The sequence below is a fragment of the Hyaena hyaena genome, unplaced genomic scaffold, assembly GCF_003009895.1.
Source record: "Hyaena hyaena isolate Hyena2069 unplaced genomic scaffold, ASM300989v1 scaffold_27, whole genome shotgun sequence".
Taxonomy (NCBI): Eukaryota; Metazoa; Chordata; class Mammalia; order Carnivora; family Hyaenidae; genus Hyaena; species Hyaena hyaena.
In genome coordinates, this window is record NW_024080659.1 from 960,866 (window position 1) to 979,443 (window position 18,578).

The 18,578-nt window shown below is 51.5% G+C and overlaps 1 protein-coding gene across 9 annotated transcripts in view; it reads right to left on the bottom strand.

The window, feature by feature from the left end:
* The window catches only part of PEMT (phosphatidylethanolamine N-methyltransferase), a 100,057-nt gene that overhangs the window by 13,965 nt on the left and 67,514 nt on the right, over positions 1-18,578 (bottom strand). For all 9 annotated transcript variants that reach the window (XM_039227254.1, XM_039227258.1, XM_039227255.1 and 6 more), the window contains one exon: positions 4,280-4,395. In XM_039227254.1, the coding sequence (XP_039083185.1) occupies positions 4,280-4,395 (116 nt within the window). The remainder of the gene's footprint in view (positions 1-4,279; positions 4,396-18,578) is intronic.

The window sequence follows — 18,578 nt, forward strand, 5'->3', positions numbered from 1 at the left end:
GGCCACACACTCAGCGAGGAGCTGGTCAGTGAGGACCGATGGCCCCTCCTGGGAGAGGATCGAGGACTCCTACTCCATTTCAGACAGGAGACCAAGGGAGCCTGAGGGACATGTTGAAGGCCAGCCCATCGGGAGCACGGCTGAGGCCGACCCAGGGCACCCGCCCCTCCCCCAGGCTACTCTGACTCACACTCCGTCCCAGGGTCCTGGACATCATCCTCCAGGTGGACCTGGATGTTCAAAGGCAGCAGTGGGACTTTCCTTTCATGGAGAGCAGGGGCTGGCCCTGCTGGGTGTGCTTGTAAATAAAGTTTTATTGGAACTCAGTCACATTCAACTCTTTACATTCTAACGAGCTGTTGTTACAACAGAGACTACATGGCCCTCTGAGTCAAAAATACTTAGTATCTGGCCCTTACAGAAACAGTTTGCTGACACCTGACATAGAAAATCATAAAATTATGGATCTGACTGAGTTAGAAGGGACCTTAGTCACCAGCTAGTCCCGAGGCTGACAAACTTTTTCACAGAAAGCCAGATAATAAATGTTTTCAGCTTTGTAGACTGAGAGGCAAAACCTGGGATATCACATAGACTCTTATAGAACCATTTAAAATGCAGCTGTGTAGGGGCGCCTGGGTGGCTCAGTCGGTTAAGCGTCTGACTTTAGCTCAGGTCATGATCTCACAGTTTGTGGGTTTGGGCCCTGTGTCGGGCTCTGTGCTGACTGCCAGCTCAGAGCCTGGAGCCTGCTTCTAGTTCTGTGTCTCCCTCTCTCTCTCTGCCCCTCCCCTGCTCACACTGTCTCTATCTCTCTCTCAAAAATAAATAAAATATTAAAAATTTTAAAAAAGAAAAAAGACAAAGAAAATGCAGCTGTGTATACAAGTCAACAGCAACAAACACACAAAACAATCTGACTTTAAAATGAGCAAAGGGCTTGATAGACATTTCTCAAAGGAAGATAGACAGATGGCCAATAAGCATGTGAAAAAAACGCTCAGGGGAACGCAGATCAAAACAGGTCACGCCTTTAAGGATGGCCATTATCGGGGCGCCTGGGAGGCTCAGTGGGTTAACTGTCCGACTTCAGCTCAGGTCGTAATCTCACAGTTTGTGGGGTCGAGCCCCACGTGGGGCTCTGTGCTGACAGCTCAGAGCCTGGATCCTGCTTCAGATTCTGTGTCTTCTTCTCTCTCTGCCCCTCCCCCACTTGTGCGTGCTCTCTCTCTCTCTTTCTCTCTCTCTCTCTCTCTCTCTCAAAAATAAGTTAACAAACATTTTAAAAAAGAGATGGCCGTTATCAAGAAATAATAATAGCAAGCAGTGGCGAGGGTGTGGAGAAACTAGAATGCTCGAGCAAGGCTGGCGGGAAGGTCAAACAGGAGAAACGGTATGGCAGTTCCCCTCAAAAAGCTACCTGTGGAACTATCATGTGATCTTCTAGGGAAGAAGACCAGGAAGGATCAAGGGCAGGGCTCACCCAAGTCCCCAGCAGCATGAGTACAGGAGTCGACAGGTGACAATGGCCCAACAGTCCACACTCAGATATGTGGGTAAACAAAACGCAGTATTTGCTTATAAGAGAATATTACTCAGTTTTAACAAGGAAGGACATTCTTTTAAAAAAATTCAAAATACTTTCATTTTTTACTGAGATGGAACTGACACATTCCATGTGTGAGGTTAAGGCAAACAGCGTGATGACGTGATGTACGTATCTATTACAAAATGATTAGCAAAGTAAGGCGGGTTACACCTTCATTGCCTCACACAGTCATCATTTGTGTGTACATGTGTGTGCCCGTGTGTGTACGTGTGTGTGCCCGTGTGCGCACACGTGCATGGGGAGAATTTCTAAGACCTTCTCTCTTAGTACCTTTCAAGTATACGAGACAGTATTAACCATATAGTCCCCGCGCTGGGCATTCGAGCTTCTACCTGGAAGCTTGTACCCTTTGACCAGCATCTCCCTCTTTCCCCCACTCCCTGGCCCTGGCTACCCCAGATCTAGTCTCTGATATTTTTAAGTGGAATCGGGCACTGTGAGTCCTTGTGTCCAGCTCATTCCACTTAGCATTACAAAGCAGATTCTGACACATGTTCCAACGAGGATGAACCTTGAGGATATTGCACTAAATGAAATAAGCCAGACACAAAAGAACAAACACTGTCTGATTCCACTTACGTGAGCTTCCCAGAGGATCTCATGAGACATTAAAAAGTCAGGCGGCTAGTGGGTTTGGGCCTTTGGGGAGTCGTCTGCCAGCCCCTGAACTAGTTCAACAACTAGCTGGGAGGGTATGGGAGTCATTCATTCATTCATTCATTCTGAAGGGTGAGGGTGTCTGCAGACCCTCTGGGCAAAGGGTCCTCAGGAAAGAAAACAAAGGGAAAAACCAGTTAAGCTGGAGAGTAGCTAACGAGGCTGGACTGTGGGCCAGGAGCGGGGCTGTGGAACGAGGAAGGAGCCTGTTCAGGTCTCCCTGCCAGTGGGTTTTCCAAGTAATTGACGGAGGGACCCCACAGGGGAGGAGGGCTAATGAGAGGCCCCAATATGTCCAGCAGCCATCCGGGAGGGCAGGTCTCGTAACCAGAGCAGATGCAAAGGGCCCGCAGGAGCCTGCACGGCTTCTGTGCTGGGAGGGCACCTTCCCCTACACCCCCTCCCTTCCCTTCCCCCACACCCCTTCCCCTCCCTTCCCCCACACCCCTTCCCCTCCCTTCCCCCACACCCCTTCCCCTCCCCCCCTTCCCCCATACCCCTTCCCCTCCCATAACCCTGCCTCTCCCTTCCCCCACACCCCTTCCCCTCCCCCTTCTTTCCCCCATACCCCTGCCTCTCCCTTCCCTCACACCCCTTCCCCTCCCCCTTCTTCCCCCTCCTGCAGCATCCCTCCAAGTGGGAACCCAAAGTGACACCCATCTCAGCTACACAGTGAAGGAGGTTAGCACAAGAGGAAGATGGAGACTCCGTTACCAAGGTGGGCAGGGAGACGGGCGCTCAGCACCGAGGCAGAAACGAGCTCCCTGAGAAGGGCCAGCACATCGGAGTCAGCTGGCTCAGCCGCTCACCAGCCTTGGCCCCCATCTGATGCGCGGGCCCAAGTACCCATCCCCAAAGGGCTGGGAGGTCATGACTGCCCGCGCCTGGTGTTGGCGATGACAGCACTTCGGGGCACTGACCGATGCTTCTGGACACCTGGTCTGATCTGCTTCCTGTGGCCTGTGGGCTGAGGGCTGTGGGGCCCAAGCCCTCCCTTGGCTGCGTGCAGGGCCTGGTGGGGACCCAGCAGGCACCGAGACCAGGGGGTGAGGACAAGGGCAAGTTGTCTCCAGCGCTCTACCCTTCCTGGGCCTCACCACAGCGACCAGCCCGGGGACTGTGTGCCTGGGGTCTAGAGGACAGCCCTGGGCCAGGACGCACGGAGAAGCAAGCCCCCCATCTGCCAGAAGGGGCCTCCTCTCCCAGTATGGGCTCAGACGTGCTACTGACTGTGGCCCAGCCGATGGCAGCCCAGGGCCCCCAGGGGAAGGGAGGGTATGTGAGATCACTCCCATGTGGGGTCCAGGGCCACCAGGGCTTCTAATCTGTCACAAATCAGACCTTGCGATTCTCCTGTGCCGTCGCTCATTTTTCACAGCACTGCACGGGCCACGTTTAGTCCACGAGCTAGTGTGGTACGCACCGTGGTGCTCACAGAACAGAGGAGGTGGCACCCCGGGCTCAGGGATGGCCGGGCTGGGCAGCATCTGACAAAGCTGTCACTGCCCTTCCAGCCCCGCCGCCTCGACTCGTCAAGTCAGGGCACCTCAACTCGTGCCTGGGCACCAGCGCCTGCCACCAGGCCCAAGGGCAGCGCTTCATCATCTGGAATGAGGTCACCTGGCAGGAAGGTAACCCGTCAGGCCCAGACACGAGCTGAGCAGCTTGCCAAAACCAGCCCGAGCCCACGTGAGGCCCCGTCCCCAAGCGTCACCTGCCCTCTGCCTTGGCACTTCCTGGAGGGGACTTCTGCAGCAGCTTTGTCTACACATTTGAGACTGGGGACCACCCGGCCTCATCCAGGCGGCTCCTCCACGCCTGCACCCCAGGCGTGTGGCCAGGAGCGGCCGAGGACTCCGTGGTTGATGGGAGTCCGCTGGCCCGGAGAGGAAGGGGCGACTGCATTCATCCGCATGGACCCCCGTGACACGGCCTGCGGGGGCTGCCCCCTCAGGTGCCGTGGATGCCCCCAGTGCAGATGGACTTCCGGTCGGTCGGCCGGGGGGTGCTTACCAGTGTGAGCGCAGGACGTTCAGGAGCAAGATGGCGGCGCCCAGGGAGTAGCAGGCCAGGTAGGGGGATCGGAAGGCCTTGCTCAGCTTGCGCGTTCTGTGTTCCCATCTTGCAACCTGAACGGTGCAGAGGAGAGAATAAGGCGACGGAAGGTGTTCACTGGGGAGAATCCGGGGCCGAGGGGAAGCAGGGAGCAGGTGTCTCTGTGCCCTACAGCTCCGGAGCCCCCATTCCAAGGAGGGAGACTGCACGCAGCGGCTGCGCGTGGATCCCAGCCTGGCTCCGCGGGGATTGCCACGCCGCTGGTCCCATCTGGGTGGACCACGAGGGCCTTCTGGAAGCGCACAGCAAACACATCAGCAGCAAACAGAGAGCTGAGTCAGAAGAGCACCTGAGCAGCCCCTGGGCCTCGCTCCAAAGCCAGCGTCCGGCCACCCACCCTCCCAACCATCTCCGCACATGAGGCGGGAACAGAGAAGGAGCAGCCGGACAGAAACAAGCAGGAGCTGCCAAACGAAGGGAGGCTGAGGGGGACGCAGGGACGCAGGCCACTCTCACCCTGGGGGCCACCCCCACCCTCACCCCTGCTCCCCAGCGCCCCCTGAGGCACAGACTTGCAAGCCATTGGACTTCCACTGCACCTGTTGCCCGGGGGGGGGGGGGGGGTACCAAAAAGGCAAATACACAGCAGGGGATGCTGAAGGGGAAGTGGCCGGGAGTCAAGGTGGCTGGTCTCTGCTTATGTGAGCAGGTCACCCACCTGGGACCCGAACCCGAATATAAATGTGTGTGTGACAATGTAGAGGGTCCCGAAGGTCCAGGAGGCCCTCTGTGGTCCCGGGACACTACAGAGGACTAGATCCTGGGGGCTGGTGGGGCCATTATCTCCATCACGGCCTCAGCAATGATTCTGTCTGCTCCCCAGCTCCACTTCCCAAACAAATCTCTTTCCCGGCAATTAATCAGTGAGAGAGTGACTAGCAGCTGAAGGCCACTGACTCTCTGCCTCTCTCCCTAGAGAAGGTGGCTCCCGCCCTCAGATCTCCTGGGAGGTAGACGATTGGAGGGAGAGGGTATAGGCTGGAGTTTACGGGAAAGAGGTAAGTGAGGTGGCTTCTGGGCCTTCCCCTCAATTGCAGATCTGTTGCTATCACTGCTCAATTCTCCCGGAAGGTAAACAAACCCTTTGTCCGGCTCCAGGCAGGCGGCCTCTGCTGACCCCATGGGAAGCTCAGGCCTCACTGGAAAGGAAGGATCCAGCATTCAAGGGGCTGTGAATATACCACCCAGTGGCCTGCAGGCGGTGGGGGCGGGGGAGGCGCTCAGGGTCAGACTTCCTACTTCCCATGGCCATTTCGAGGTTTTTAAAAACATTTTCTGAGCTAAAATTCCAAGTGTTTTTCCGTGGCACCACCATCACCGGGGTCTAATTCACAACACTTCCATCCTCCCACACTGAGACCCTGAATCCATTAGCTGTCACTCTGCACCCCCTTCCCCAGCCCCTGGACACCACGAATCTCCTTTCTGTATCTGTGGATTTACCTCTTCTGGAAGTTTCATATAAACAGAACCTTGTGACCTTTTGTGTCTGGCTGACTTCACTTAGCACAGTGTCCTCGAGGTTCACCCACGTTGCAGCATGTGACTCTGTGGCCGAATGATATCCGCTCCTGTGGAGAGGCCACACTGTTCATCTAGTCAGGAGGTGATGGACATCTCGGTTGTTTCTGCCCTTTGGCCCCCATGGATAATACTGCTGTGAACATCCGTGTAGTAGCTTGCACTGACATGCGTTTTCACTTCTCCTGAGTGTACATATGGGAGTGGAATTGCTGGGTCATAGGGCAAATCTATTTCTAACTCACTGATGATCTTCCAGACTGTCTTCCACGGCGGCTGCACCATTTTCCATTCCCTCCAGCAGTGTGTAAGGGTTCCGATTTCTCCACGTTCTCACCAACACTTGTTATTTTCCATTTTCAAACATTGTGGCCACCCTAGTGGCTGTGAAGTGGCAAGTCACCTCATCTGAAATCCCCCCAAACAATGATGACATTGAACACCCACGGGCCATCTGTGTGTCTTCTTTGGAGAAAAGTCTATGCAAGTCCTTTGCCATTCTTTCTATTGGGTTGATTATCCTTTTGTTCATGACCTGTACGAGCTCTTTATATATTCTGGATACCAGCCCTTTAGCAGACATATGATTCACAAGTATTTTCTTCCATTCTGTAGAGCGCTCACTTGCTTTATAATGTCCTTTTATGCACAAAAGCCTTTTGTGTTGACAAACCACTTTGCCTTGTAGGATTCAACCCAGTTCAACCAACTGATGTGTCCTCAGCACTGCACCAAGTACAGCTGAGGCTCAAAAAATCAGTAAACCACCAGGCCTGCCCTCAGGAAGCTCCAAGTCACCAAGATAACACAGAGAGAGTTTCCATCTGTGTCCCTGATCCCATAGCACAAAAACCAGCCAGGCAGACTTGCGCTAAATCTGGAGGGTGTCTGGGGTGGTCAGACTTCAAGACAGGTTGTGTGGCCTACACAGGGTGCCTTCTGACACGGTCACCCTCCAAAGCAGCCGACCAAGGGGTACAGCCAAGGGTAAAGAGAAGCCCTTTCAGAGTGACTGCCCAGCAGAGAAGTGGATGCAAGGGTCCTTGACCAGAGGAAGGAGCCTGGCATCAAACATGAACTCCAGACTCAAGCCACAAGGGTGGAGAGGACACCTAGGCAGAGGGAGCTCTCGTGGGACGAGGAGGGCAGGTGACCATCCAAGAACCCTGGGGATGCAGAGATACTAGTAATAAAAATGACAATAACTATGAAGTCAGCATCTCACCATTCTGAGTGCTTTTACTTGAGCTCACTTAACCCTCAAAACAAGCCTGGGGTGGGTGATATATGGTCCATTTACCTATGAGGAAGCCAAGTCCTCCCCCGGGGGAGTCACACAGCCATAAAGAGGAGCAGCAGAATGGCCCCCTGGGCTCCTTCTGTCCAGGGAAGGCCTCTCCCCATGCCTCCAATTAGCCAGCTGTTTTCCAGACCAGCGGTCCTTGGCACACCTTGCTCCTTGTATGTGATTTTCAGTTACAGCTTTAAAGGCCATTGATTTTTTCCCTCCTAGTCAATGGGATAATGCTTTCAAAAGGACATTGAAATCTGTTAGAAATGACATAAGGTGTCACGTACTTATACCTGAGGGGCTTGTGACCCTCCCAGCAAGCCCAGTCTGGAAAGTGCTAGATGGGGAATCAGGAACACCACGTGCTGGACTCAGACCTGCCCGGTGTGTCCTCCACGCGTGGGGAGGCCAGTTTCTCTCTCTGGAGCTGTTTGTCCAAGTGTAAAATGAGGCTGGAAGTGATAGCAGGTGGCATTCTGTGCTCCTGGGGATGGCTCTGCCCCCCAAAACCCACCACCCACCGCATGGGATGCACAGACACAGCGTGGGCCATCCGCACATCCCATCGTGCTAAGGGACACTTGTCATCGACTATATGCTGAGCAAAAGGAGCCAAATGCAAAAGAGTGCCTTCTGCCTAATTCCATTAACATGCATTTCTAGACTGGGCGGAACCCACTCCAGGGACAGAAGTCAGAGTAGTGGTTGCTGGGGCTGGGGCTTGGGATGGGGGGCTGGGGGCTGAGACTGGGGGCTGGGACTGGTGGCTAAGGCTGGGGGGCTGGGGGCTGGGACTGAGGGCTGGGGGGCTGGGAGCTAGGTGCTGCAGCAAGGTAGGGGTGCTGGACTGGAGGAGAGGGCGTGTGGGGAAGGAAATGTTCTATACCTTGATCAGAGTGGTGCTTACACAGGCACACACCTTTGTCACAACTCAAAATGTACACCTGAAATGTGTGCATTTCAGAGTATATATACCATACCTCCATAAAGCTGATTACAAAAATTTCAATTCTCATTGAATCTGAGCTCTAGGGTCAGACGAGAATGGTTGTCAATGTCATGTCCCCTAGCAGACTCTCCCATGCATGACACCGCAGAGTCCCGAGTTCAACCTCTAAAGGAGGGGCCTTTTGGAGCGTCTGGGTGGCTCAGTTGGTTAAGTGTCCAACTTTGGCTCAGGTCATGATCTTGAAATTTGTGAGTTCGAGCCCCGCTTCAGGCTCTGTGCTGACAGCTCCAAGCCAACTCTGGATTCTAAGTCTCCGTCTCTCTCTGCCCCTTCCCTGTGCGTGAGTTCTCTCTCTCTTGCTCTCTCAATCTCTCAAAAATAAATAAACAAACATTTAAAAAATAATAATAAAAGAGGGGCCTTTCCCCTGTTTCCGTGGGGCTCACTGGATGTGTCCAAGGATGCACACCGGACCCCAGCCCAGTGCCCACACTCCTCCACTTCTGTAACCACAGCACACTCCTGGGTGACCAGGAAGAGGGCCCATTCTTCAGCCCAGCAAACCGAGGGCTGGAAAGGGCCTAGACAAGTACTCAGGCTTCGGGACTCCCTGGCTGGACTCTCTGCTAGGCCTTGGCCCTTCTGGGGATGATGGAACATCTTTCCTCCGAAGACCCTTTGGGGACCACACTGCCAACTCTGATCTCACAGGTAGCCCTCCACACCTGCCCCTTCACCTGGGGAACAGTGAGGTAATAAATGTGCTTTCTGAGCAATCTAATAACGAAAGGCGGCAGAGCCCGAGACCAGGCAATGTGGGAAAGAGGAAACGAGGAATCCTATGAATAACTACTATCTGCCTTTCGGCCAGCCTGTGTTAGATTGGGCTGTTATTTCAAGGCAATCAATAAATCAGCAGCCAGTGGCCTTGCTGAAGCCAAGGTTAATTTTCCTCCCTGCCTGGCAGCCCCACCTTCCCTTCCTCGGGCGCCCAGCTGCACACTTCATCCAATTAAGGGGCCGGAAGCAGGCGGCGGAGCTCAACTGCAGGGGGCTGGACGCCAGGGGCCAAGCTGTGGGATGACGCAGGTCACTGTCCCGCAGGCTGGACGTGTGCGCGTAGGCGCAGGAGGCAGAATGACCAAACGTTCTGCTGTCACAGTTCCTGGCTTTGCTTGTCTTCTAGATTTCCAGAAGCCCAAAATGGAGATGGGTGCTCCCAGCCCTCCCCTACTCCGTGCCCATGTTCCCCCTCCTAAGGTTACCAGATAAACACAGGGCCCCCCAGGTAAATCCAAATTTCTGATAAACAACAAATAATTTGTAGTAGAAGTTGTCCCAAATGTTGCCTTTGCTGTTTACCTAAAACCCAAATTGAACCAACCGGGGCTCTGTGCTGGTGTTGGCCACATTTGGCAACGCTGCCTCTCCCACACCCCCGGGGCAAGGGTCACCCAGCTCGGCTCCGCAATGAGGAGGCCTTCCAAACTGTTGATTCATTGTCTGTTTTTTTTGCAAATGTGTCCCACAGGGTTTGTATTAAGGCAGAAGAGACAGGACCCAGGCTGGCGGAGCAGGAGTGCAAGGGGATGGAGACCCAGGGGCATAAGTCACAATTCCTGACCGCCCCCAGCTGGCTGTGCATCTGTGGGCAAAGCACATTTCTACCTCAACCGACTTAGCTGTAAAATACGAAAAATAAGGTAATAAATGGCTTCTCCACCTCCCAGTATGGTGGGAAGAGCAGAGCAGGTATGGACGAAAGCGTGCCAGCCCTACAGCCTCTTCCGGGTGGAAGAGAATGTGTCTCCCTCGGGTCTCTGGCCCCCAGAGCAGGCTCTGCATCTCTTATACTCCTGGGTCCCACTGGATGGTGCTGATGGTGCTGGGACTGGCCTAAAAGGAGGCAGCTCCAAAGTCTGTCCCCAGACATGAGCACCCGTACCTCCCAATAGGGTGTACACTTCCTTCTGGCACTTTCCAGGGCTCTGTTCTCAGTATCCCTTGGGACTGCATCCACTTGCTCACAGCGAGGCCGTAATTGGTAGCCCAAGAAGTATCAGGGTGAAATTCACAGAACTTTAAAAATATTTGACCCAACAGTTCACCATCCAGAGTGTTTCCATTAAAACCCTGGCATGCGATTTGAGGTGAAAGATCTAGACACTGAGGCCACGGTGGGCCGGCCACCCAGCACGGCAGCCCTCACAGGGCTGCGCGGCCCACCCCTGGCAGATGGGGCAGGTGCGGGGCTCTGGGTCGCAGCAGCCTGCGAGCAGGTGTGCGAGCAGAGCTACACGAGGCACACGCCAGGGCCGTGCTTGTGAGCTGGCCGTGTGCCGGGACTGTCACAGAGCATCCTGCAGGCACACCGCGGGGACTTCAAACCTCAGGCCTCCTGCATGCAAGCCCGGCACGTGGTGTGCCCTGAGATGGGCGGCCCTCTTGGCTGCAAGGACAGGGAAGTCGAAGCCTGCCTTCAGCAAGTCCCCAGAACAACGTAACGTTTATCAGCCAGGAGCCACAGCGTCACACAGCAACACGTCCCTCCCGCGCAGACCCACAGCCTAAGGCCCCGGGAGTAGTGGCGCGAGCGTGTAACTAGGGACGCCAGTGACTCTCCACCTGGAAGTCCTGTGTGTGTGGACCATCAAGGTCGTTGCCAAGGCTCAGCAGGCCTGAGGGCCGTGGGCTCATTGCAGACCGCGTGCCCTTGAGCCACTTCCTCTGCTTGAAATACGAGCCATACCTATCGCACAGAGTTGTGGGATTATAGAAGATCTGCATGATGTGCTCAGCCCAGGGCCAGAGAAGACTGCGTCCTCGGGATATCCTTACTCACGGCCGCTGGCAAGCCAGTGGCACCTGCTAAAACCAGTGGGGGCCAGGGCCCGCTGAGCATCCTGACTGGCTGAGTGCCTCACTGGGGACACAGTGGGTGTGGGTGACGACAGCCGAGAAGATGGGCTGTGGCCACAAGTGGTGGAGAGAGGGACATCTGGGATGTATTTTCAGACAGTCCAGGGCAAGTCTCCAGCTTGAAGGCTATGAGAGACATCCTGCAGGAGCACCCGGGTGGCTCAGCTGGTTGAGCATCCGACTGTTGATTTCGGCTCAGGTCATGACCCCAGGGTTGTGGGATCGAGTGCCACATCGGACTGAGCATGGAGCCTGCTTAAGATTCTCTCTCTCCCTCTGCCCCTCCCTGCTCACGCACTCATGCACGCATATTCTCTCTCTCTAAAAAAAAAAGAAAGAAAGAAAGATAAAAGAAATATCCTTCCACTCAGTCTGCCCACCTATCCACACATCCATCCACCTAGCCGCTATCCATCATCTGCTCATTCACGCCTCCACCTACCAATCCATCCAAATTGACTGGGGCATCGAAATTGACTGGACATGACGTTAGACAGCAGGATGTTTTGAAAAGAAAATGGGAAGAAAACCATACAAAGTCATGCACAACAAATGGTGTTTGGTTTCGTGTAAACTGTAATTCCATAACGATAATTAAAGCCAAGGATGCCTCAATCACTGAAAGCACCCACACCCGCCCCCCTTCCTCTAGGGTCCACGGACAGGAGCAAGGGCCACGGGAAGAGATCTCAGAGTCCATGCAGGGGCCTCAAGTGCCATCTCTCCGACTTGATGAGGACCTTTTCTGGGTACATACTTGCCTCTCAAAGTTGCTACATGTCCTCGCAATGAGGGCCCCTGAGTGTGGATTTTCTAAATATGCCATTTGAAGTGGGACAGAGGCTCTTTCAGCAGATGAGCAGATGTTGAACGCCCATCCTGGCGGCCAACACAACGGGGCACTGGAGAACAGCATTGGGTACTGGATTTAACTGCGAGTGAGGGCAGATCACACTCCCTCTCCCTGCCTCAGTTTCCTGGCCTGTACAGGGGAGCTGATAATACACCATAGCACAGCATCGCCGTGAGGATTCAGTGAGTTCGTGCACACAGCATGCTGGGAGCACACGCCTGCAGTGTGGCAAACTTTCATATGTCAGCAATGCTATTGTTTTCGTTCTCATGGGGACAAGTGGGTGGGAGTTGAAACGCATAAAGGAGGCCTGGCTGTCGGCCTGGCTCTCAGCCTGACAGGCCACTGCCGTGCAGATGAAGAAAGTTTGATGGGGCGCCTGGGTGGCTCGGTCGGTTGAGCCTCTGACTTCAGCTCAGGTCATGAGCCCGCAGTTTGTGGGTTCAAGCCCCGCATCGGCCTCTGTGCTAAGAGCTCACAGCCTGGAGCCTGCTTTGGATTCTGTGTCTCCCTCTCTCTCTGCCCCTCCCCAACTCAAGGTTGCTCGCTCGCTCTCCCTCTCTCAAAAATAAACATTTTTTTAAAACTCTTTAAAGAAAGTCTGTTGTGGACCAGCGTCCCTGGGAGAGGACACACAGACCCCCTGTCACAATGGGCACCAGGCCCACTCACCGGGCAGCCCTCCTGCCCTGGCAAGCCCCCAGTGCTCACCAGAGGCCCCTCCCCTTGCTCTCTGCGCACTTCACTGGCCAAACCCATCAAAGCCTGACCGCAGCCCCAGGGTCTCTGACAGCCAGTCAGGTCCCCCGCCCCCCCCGCCCCACCATCTAGGACTCTCCACCTGGGGACCAGGGCACACTACAGGGCCCCGTGAACATCGCAAAGCTGAAGCAAACGGTGAAGTGTTTATGCACTTGTAGCTTTTGCTGAGGAGGAGCCAGAGTTTCCACGGGCCTTTGCAAGGGGCTCACAGGCCCGGAGGTGAGGGCCACTGGTTCGGCTCCTCTTCTCCTTCCATTCAGGCCACATGGTCCCCTTCCGTGCCCAGACGGCGCAGGCACTGCTGCTACCTTCCTGCCGTCTTCCTGGTGCCTCAGGCTCCCATTGTCTGCAACTGAGCCCCATCCGCACCCACCCTGATGCACCCAATTCCCGCCCCCCCAGCCCAGATCATCCCAGGCACAACCGGGACCTCCTCACACCTTGGAACCCTGGTACACACTCACTGAGAAAGCATGGACCTGGTGTAACCGTTCCAATGGCATCCCACCTCTGTCTGTACTTAGTGTTGTGTCCAGCACAGACAGGACCCCTGCGAACCCTGGGGTTCATGAGTGATGAATGCGTGAACGTACGAAAGCTCAGAGGCCTCCCAGCCAACACGACCGGTGAGAAGCGTCTCTGACCTTCTCTCCTCTGCTTCTGCCCATCCTACAGAGAGACTCCGTGGGGCCCACACAGGTGGTTCCATCTGAAAACGAGCAAGGGCAGGGCACCCGGGTGGCATAGTCGGTCGTGTCCGACTCTTGATCTCGGCTCAGGCCATGATCTCATGGTTCATGAGTTCGAGCCCTGCATAGCTCAGCGCTGATGGTGCGAAGCCTGCTTGGGATTCTCCTTCTCTCTGTCCGTCCCCTGCTTGTTCTCGTTCTCTCTCCCTCTCTCTCCAAATAAATAAACTTAAGTAGAATTGAGGAAGGGTTTGGAAGAGCCAGGAGGGACGGGAAGCCACTGACTGGAAGCTGGAGGAGTTCCAAGAAGAGGGGAGGGGTCCAAAGGCCCTGGAGGAAGGCAAGGAGTACGTGTCTCCTCCGCTAGCCAGGCTGCCCACCCCAGGGACCCCTGGGCTGCCCAGCGAGCATGCAGGCTGCTCACACCTGCCCTTCCCTGACACCCAGCTCCCCTCTGTCCTTCAGGGGCCCACAGCCCCTGTGTGAGCCCCTTTGTGAGCCCCACCCCGGTCTGACCAGAGCGGCCTCTCAGTCCTTGGAACCCTAAGCCAGGGCCAGCCACCCTTCCTCGACACAGAAGCAGCAGCGCAGGGTCAGGTCTGATGCCTTCCATAGCTACGTGCCCTCTCAGCGTTCCCCACAACCTCACTCGGTCATTACCTGCTCACTGGACACTTCCCACCAGCTTCTCGAACAAATAATCAATTGCGAGGTACATCCAAGACTTTCCCCCTTGCAGTGAATTCACTTCTGGACTTGACTGCCTGGGAGAGGGTCCCCGAGGCACAAAGCCTTTTATTAACCTGACCCCAGCTGCCCAGCCCCAGACAACATGCAAGATTTCAACCCAGCAGCATGACCTCACGGCACACCTGAGGGGAAGAGGGCGCATAGAAGGGCTCCTGCCTGAGCTTGGCATTTCCTGCTTCTTCAGCTGCCTTGAGCCCGTCCCCCCCCCCCACCATTTGCAATGGCCATAGAGCAGGAAGAGGAGATGGGGGGGGGGGGGGCCCAGGCCATGCTCTCCTTCTTCCCAGGTGCAGGGGCAGAAGACAGCCATAGGGAAGGAGTCCCAGCAGTTGGTCAGGAGCAGAGTCTGAGTTCACATCCTGGCCTCAGCATCCCTATAACATCATTTACTCCTGGAACCCACCCCAGTGTCCATCAGCAGGCAGAATAAACTGGAGAACAGCCCAGAGGGACAGGAAGAAAGAAGACTTCTACTCTGGTGTGAGTGCCAGAACATGTCTTTAAGTGAAAAAAGGCAAGTGTGGGAGAATGTGTGCCCTACGTGTCGTGTGAAAAAAGAGGGTTACAAACACTTGCTTGTGTTTTCAATGACAAAAGAAACAACAGTAGAGAGTGAAACCTAATAAAAATGATTACCTGTAAGTGAAGGTGGGACCAGGGGAGGGAACGGATGCCAGACATTTAGGAAATGTCTTTTGTTGGGTAATGTTATGGTGAGACCATTTAATGTTTTATAAAAACAAAGCAATTGTTAAAAATCAAAACACAAAATAAAGGAAACTAACTATATGTGAAATTGTTTTCAAGTCATTTAAAACATAGTATTTTGGGTGCACCTGGGTGGCTCAGTTGGTTAAGTGTCCAACTTCAGCTCAGGTCATGATCTTATGGTTTGTGAGTTCAAGCCCCGCAGACAGTGCAGACAGGCTTTGTGCTGACAGTGCAGAGCCTGAAGCCTCTTTTGGATTCTGTGTCTCCCTCATTCTCTGCCCCTCCCCCGACTCACACTGTCTCTATACCTCTCATAAATAAATAAACTTAAAACATTTTTTGGAGAGGGGCACCTGGGTGGCTCAGTCGGTTAAGCTTCCGACTTCGGCTCAGGTCATGATCCCACAGTTCATGGGTTCGAGCCCCCATTGGGCTCTGTGCTGACAGCTAGCTCAGCATGGAGCCTGTTTCAGATTCTGTGTCTCCCTCTCTCTCTGACCCTCCCCTGCTCACACTGTCTCTCCCTCAGAAATAAAAACAAAAAAATAAAACATTTAAAAAACTTTTTGGAGAAAACATAGTATTTTAAATAATCCTTCCTCATGCAATAATATAGCCTAAGGACAAAAAGAACCAGAAAGAAACTCTAAACTGTATCCAGTAACCATATTGTTAGCAATAATATAGGTATTGTTATTTTGACTATATGCAAATTATGTTAATGTATTTAGGAGCCAAACTTCCCCTATAAGAGAAGAGATACAAAAATAAAATCTTTAAAGTTAAGCAAAAACTTTCAGAATGGAAATACCACTATGAACTTATGATTCATTTCTTTCTAAAAAATTTCATTTTTCCTAGCTTGAACCACAAAAGAAGCCTCTCCATTTACAATGAGCACCTGTAGCATCCAGATTGTGCTCTGTAAGTATCATTTTCCACTAAAAGTCACCAGAGCTTCTTGAATCAAAGGCCAATTCCAACTCTAGAAGAGGAAACGTACAAGATGTTGAATGTGGGAATAGAAACTGTCAAAAGATGCGTGCAGAAATGTCAGAACACTGATGAAAACTTCAAGTTGAAATATGTCAAATATATGCACATGCACACAAACTACACACACACACACACACACACACACACACAAATCATCAGTCTCTTTGGAGCTTGCTAGGACACTGACACAGTATTCTGAAAATCGGTTTTTAAAGGGGGAAAAACTAAGCATTCATCCTGCTGTTGCTAAATGAACTGTATTTCAGGGTAACTAAATCACTGATGAGGAAAAGTTCCTATGTACAGAAGAATCACAGCTAAAAATTGCAAGAAGAGTGACAGGATGAAAACACCATCATTTTGCAACTTCTAAATGAGATAAGGACCCAGGTGACATGCAGTGTGACCAAAACCATCAGGGAACAGGGGGCAACTTGACAGTGGAGGCCCAGGCTGACCTCTAGAATCCACTGGCCAATCTCTATCACTCAAAGAGGGGCTTCCGGACATGATGCAACAGTGTGTGAGTCTCAACAGCAAGGCCATTTAGTAAGGCAAATAGTCAAATATTGGCAACTTCATGTATTTCAAATGAACATGCAGCACATTCTATAAAGGACTCTCTGTATCTATCCGTTTACAGGAAATATAGAGGAAGAGAAGAACATATTAAAAAGAATCACAAAGATATAATCATCCAAACCCAGAAAATTCTGCTGGACAAATGGCTCATTTTCTTCAATAAATAAATGACAGAGAAAGACGGATGGAATACTACTCTAGATTACAAGGGATTTAAGAATGCAACCAAATGCAACGTAGTTCTTATTTGGGTTCTGATTCAAACAAGAGGTACTTTTAAGACAATCAGAGAAAACTGAACATGGGCTGAGTAGTATATAATATTAACATATTATAGCAGTCCTTTCTACTTCCAGCCAAGATGGGTGGAGTTTAGCCTCTCACCTGAAACAGCCAAAAAACAGACAAATATACAATAGTTTTCCAGACACCAGACATGAAGGAATGAAGGACACTGATTTAAACTCAACCACATCAATAATCACATTAAATGTTAATGGCCTAAACATCACAATTAAAAGTCAGATTGTTGGATTGGGTTAAAAAAAAAAAAAAAAGCAAGATCTAACTATATGCTGGCTATAAGAAATATGCTTTACTTATAAGGTTAAAAAGTAAAAGGATGGTACAAGAGACAACAGACTAACACTGGTCAAAAGAAATTTAGGGTGTTATACTGGCTTCAGGTGTACAATACAGTGGTTCAACAATTCTGTCCATTACTCAGGGCCTGTCACAATGTGTTAATTCTACTGGAATTAACTGGAATTTTTAAAATAAGCAAATAAATCACTTTTTAGGGGAAAGCCAGCATATTATATTAATATCAGACAAAGTAAGTTTCAGGTCAAACATTAATACCAGGATAAAGAAAATTTCTTCAGAATGAACCAAGAGGACAAAACAGTATGTTCTAGGACTACAATGGAATTAACTAGAAGTTAATTCCAGAAAGATCTCTGAAAAAATCCCCCAAACATTTGGAAACTAAGTAACACATTTCCAAAAAAAACCACATGGGAAAAATAAAAAATCAGGAAAGAAATTATAAAGATCTTTGAATTGAATGAAAATTACAATGCAGCATACCTGTGGGACAGTACTGAAGCCGCACTTGGGGGAAATTTATAGCACTGAACATCTCTGTCAGAAAGAGAAGAGGGGCGCCTGGGTGGCTCAGTTGGTTAAGTGTCCAACTCTTTATTGCGGCTCAAGTCATGATCTCATGGCTCATGAGTTCAAGTCCTGCATCGGATTCTCTGCTTGGGATTCTCTTTCTCTCTCTCTCCCTCTCTCTCTGCCCCTCCCCTGGACGTGCTCGCTCTCTCAAAATAAATAAGTAAACTTTTAAAAAATTTAAAAAGAAAAAGAAAAAGAAGTCTGAAATCATTAATCTCAATCAGCTAAAGAAGCTAGATAAAGGAGAGAAAATGGAGCCCATGTCAGTGTAAGTTTGGAGTGGAAATCAATGAAACAGAAATTAGAAAAACACTAGAGAAAAGTCAATGAAACCACGCACTGGTTTCCTGTGAAGACCAATAAAACCTCAATCCAGACTGATTGAGAAAAAAAAAAGACACAAATTATCAATAGAATAAAGGAATGGTGTCACAAAAGAGTCTGCAGAATAAAAGGGAAATAAGGGAACATGTGAACAGCTTAATACCAGTAAGTCTGACAGCATAGAAAAAATGCGTATATTCCTTGAAAAACACAAATTACCAACGCTCACTCAAGAAAAAAAGTACCGGGGCACTTGGGTGGTTCAGTCAGTTAGGCATCCGACTTCAGCTCAGGTCATGATCTCCCAGTTTGTGAGTTCGAGCCCCATGTCAGGCTCTGTGCTGACAACTCAGAGCCTGGAGCCTGCTTCACATTCTGTCTCTCTCTCTCTCTCTGCCCCTCCCCTGCTTATGCACTGTCTGTCTGTCTGTCTCTGTCTCAAATACAAATAAATAAAAAAAAAAAAAAAAGAAAAAAGTACATAAGTTGACTAGCACTATGCCCATCAAAATATTTTAATGTATAGTTAAAAACTTTCACATACAAAAAAACTCCAGGTCCGGAGGGCTTCCTTCGCGACTTGTACCAAATACTTAGAGAAGACATAATACCAATTATGTAAGACTCTTCCCCAAAATTGAAAAGGAGAGAACACTTCTCAATTCATTCAG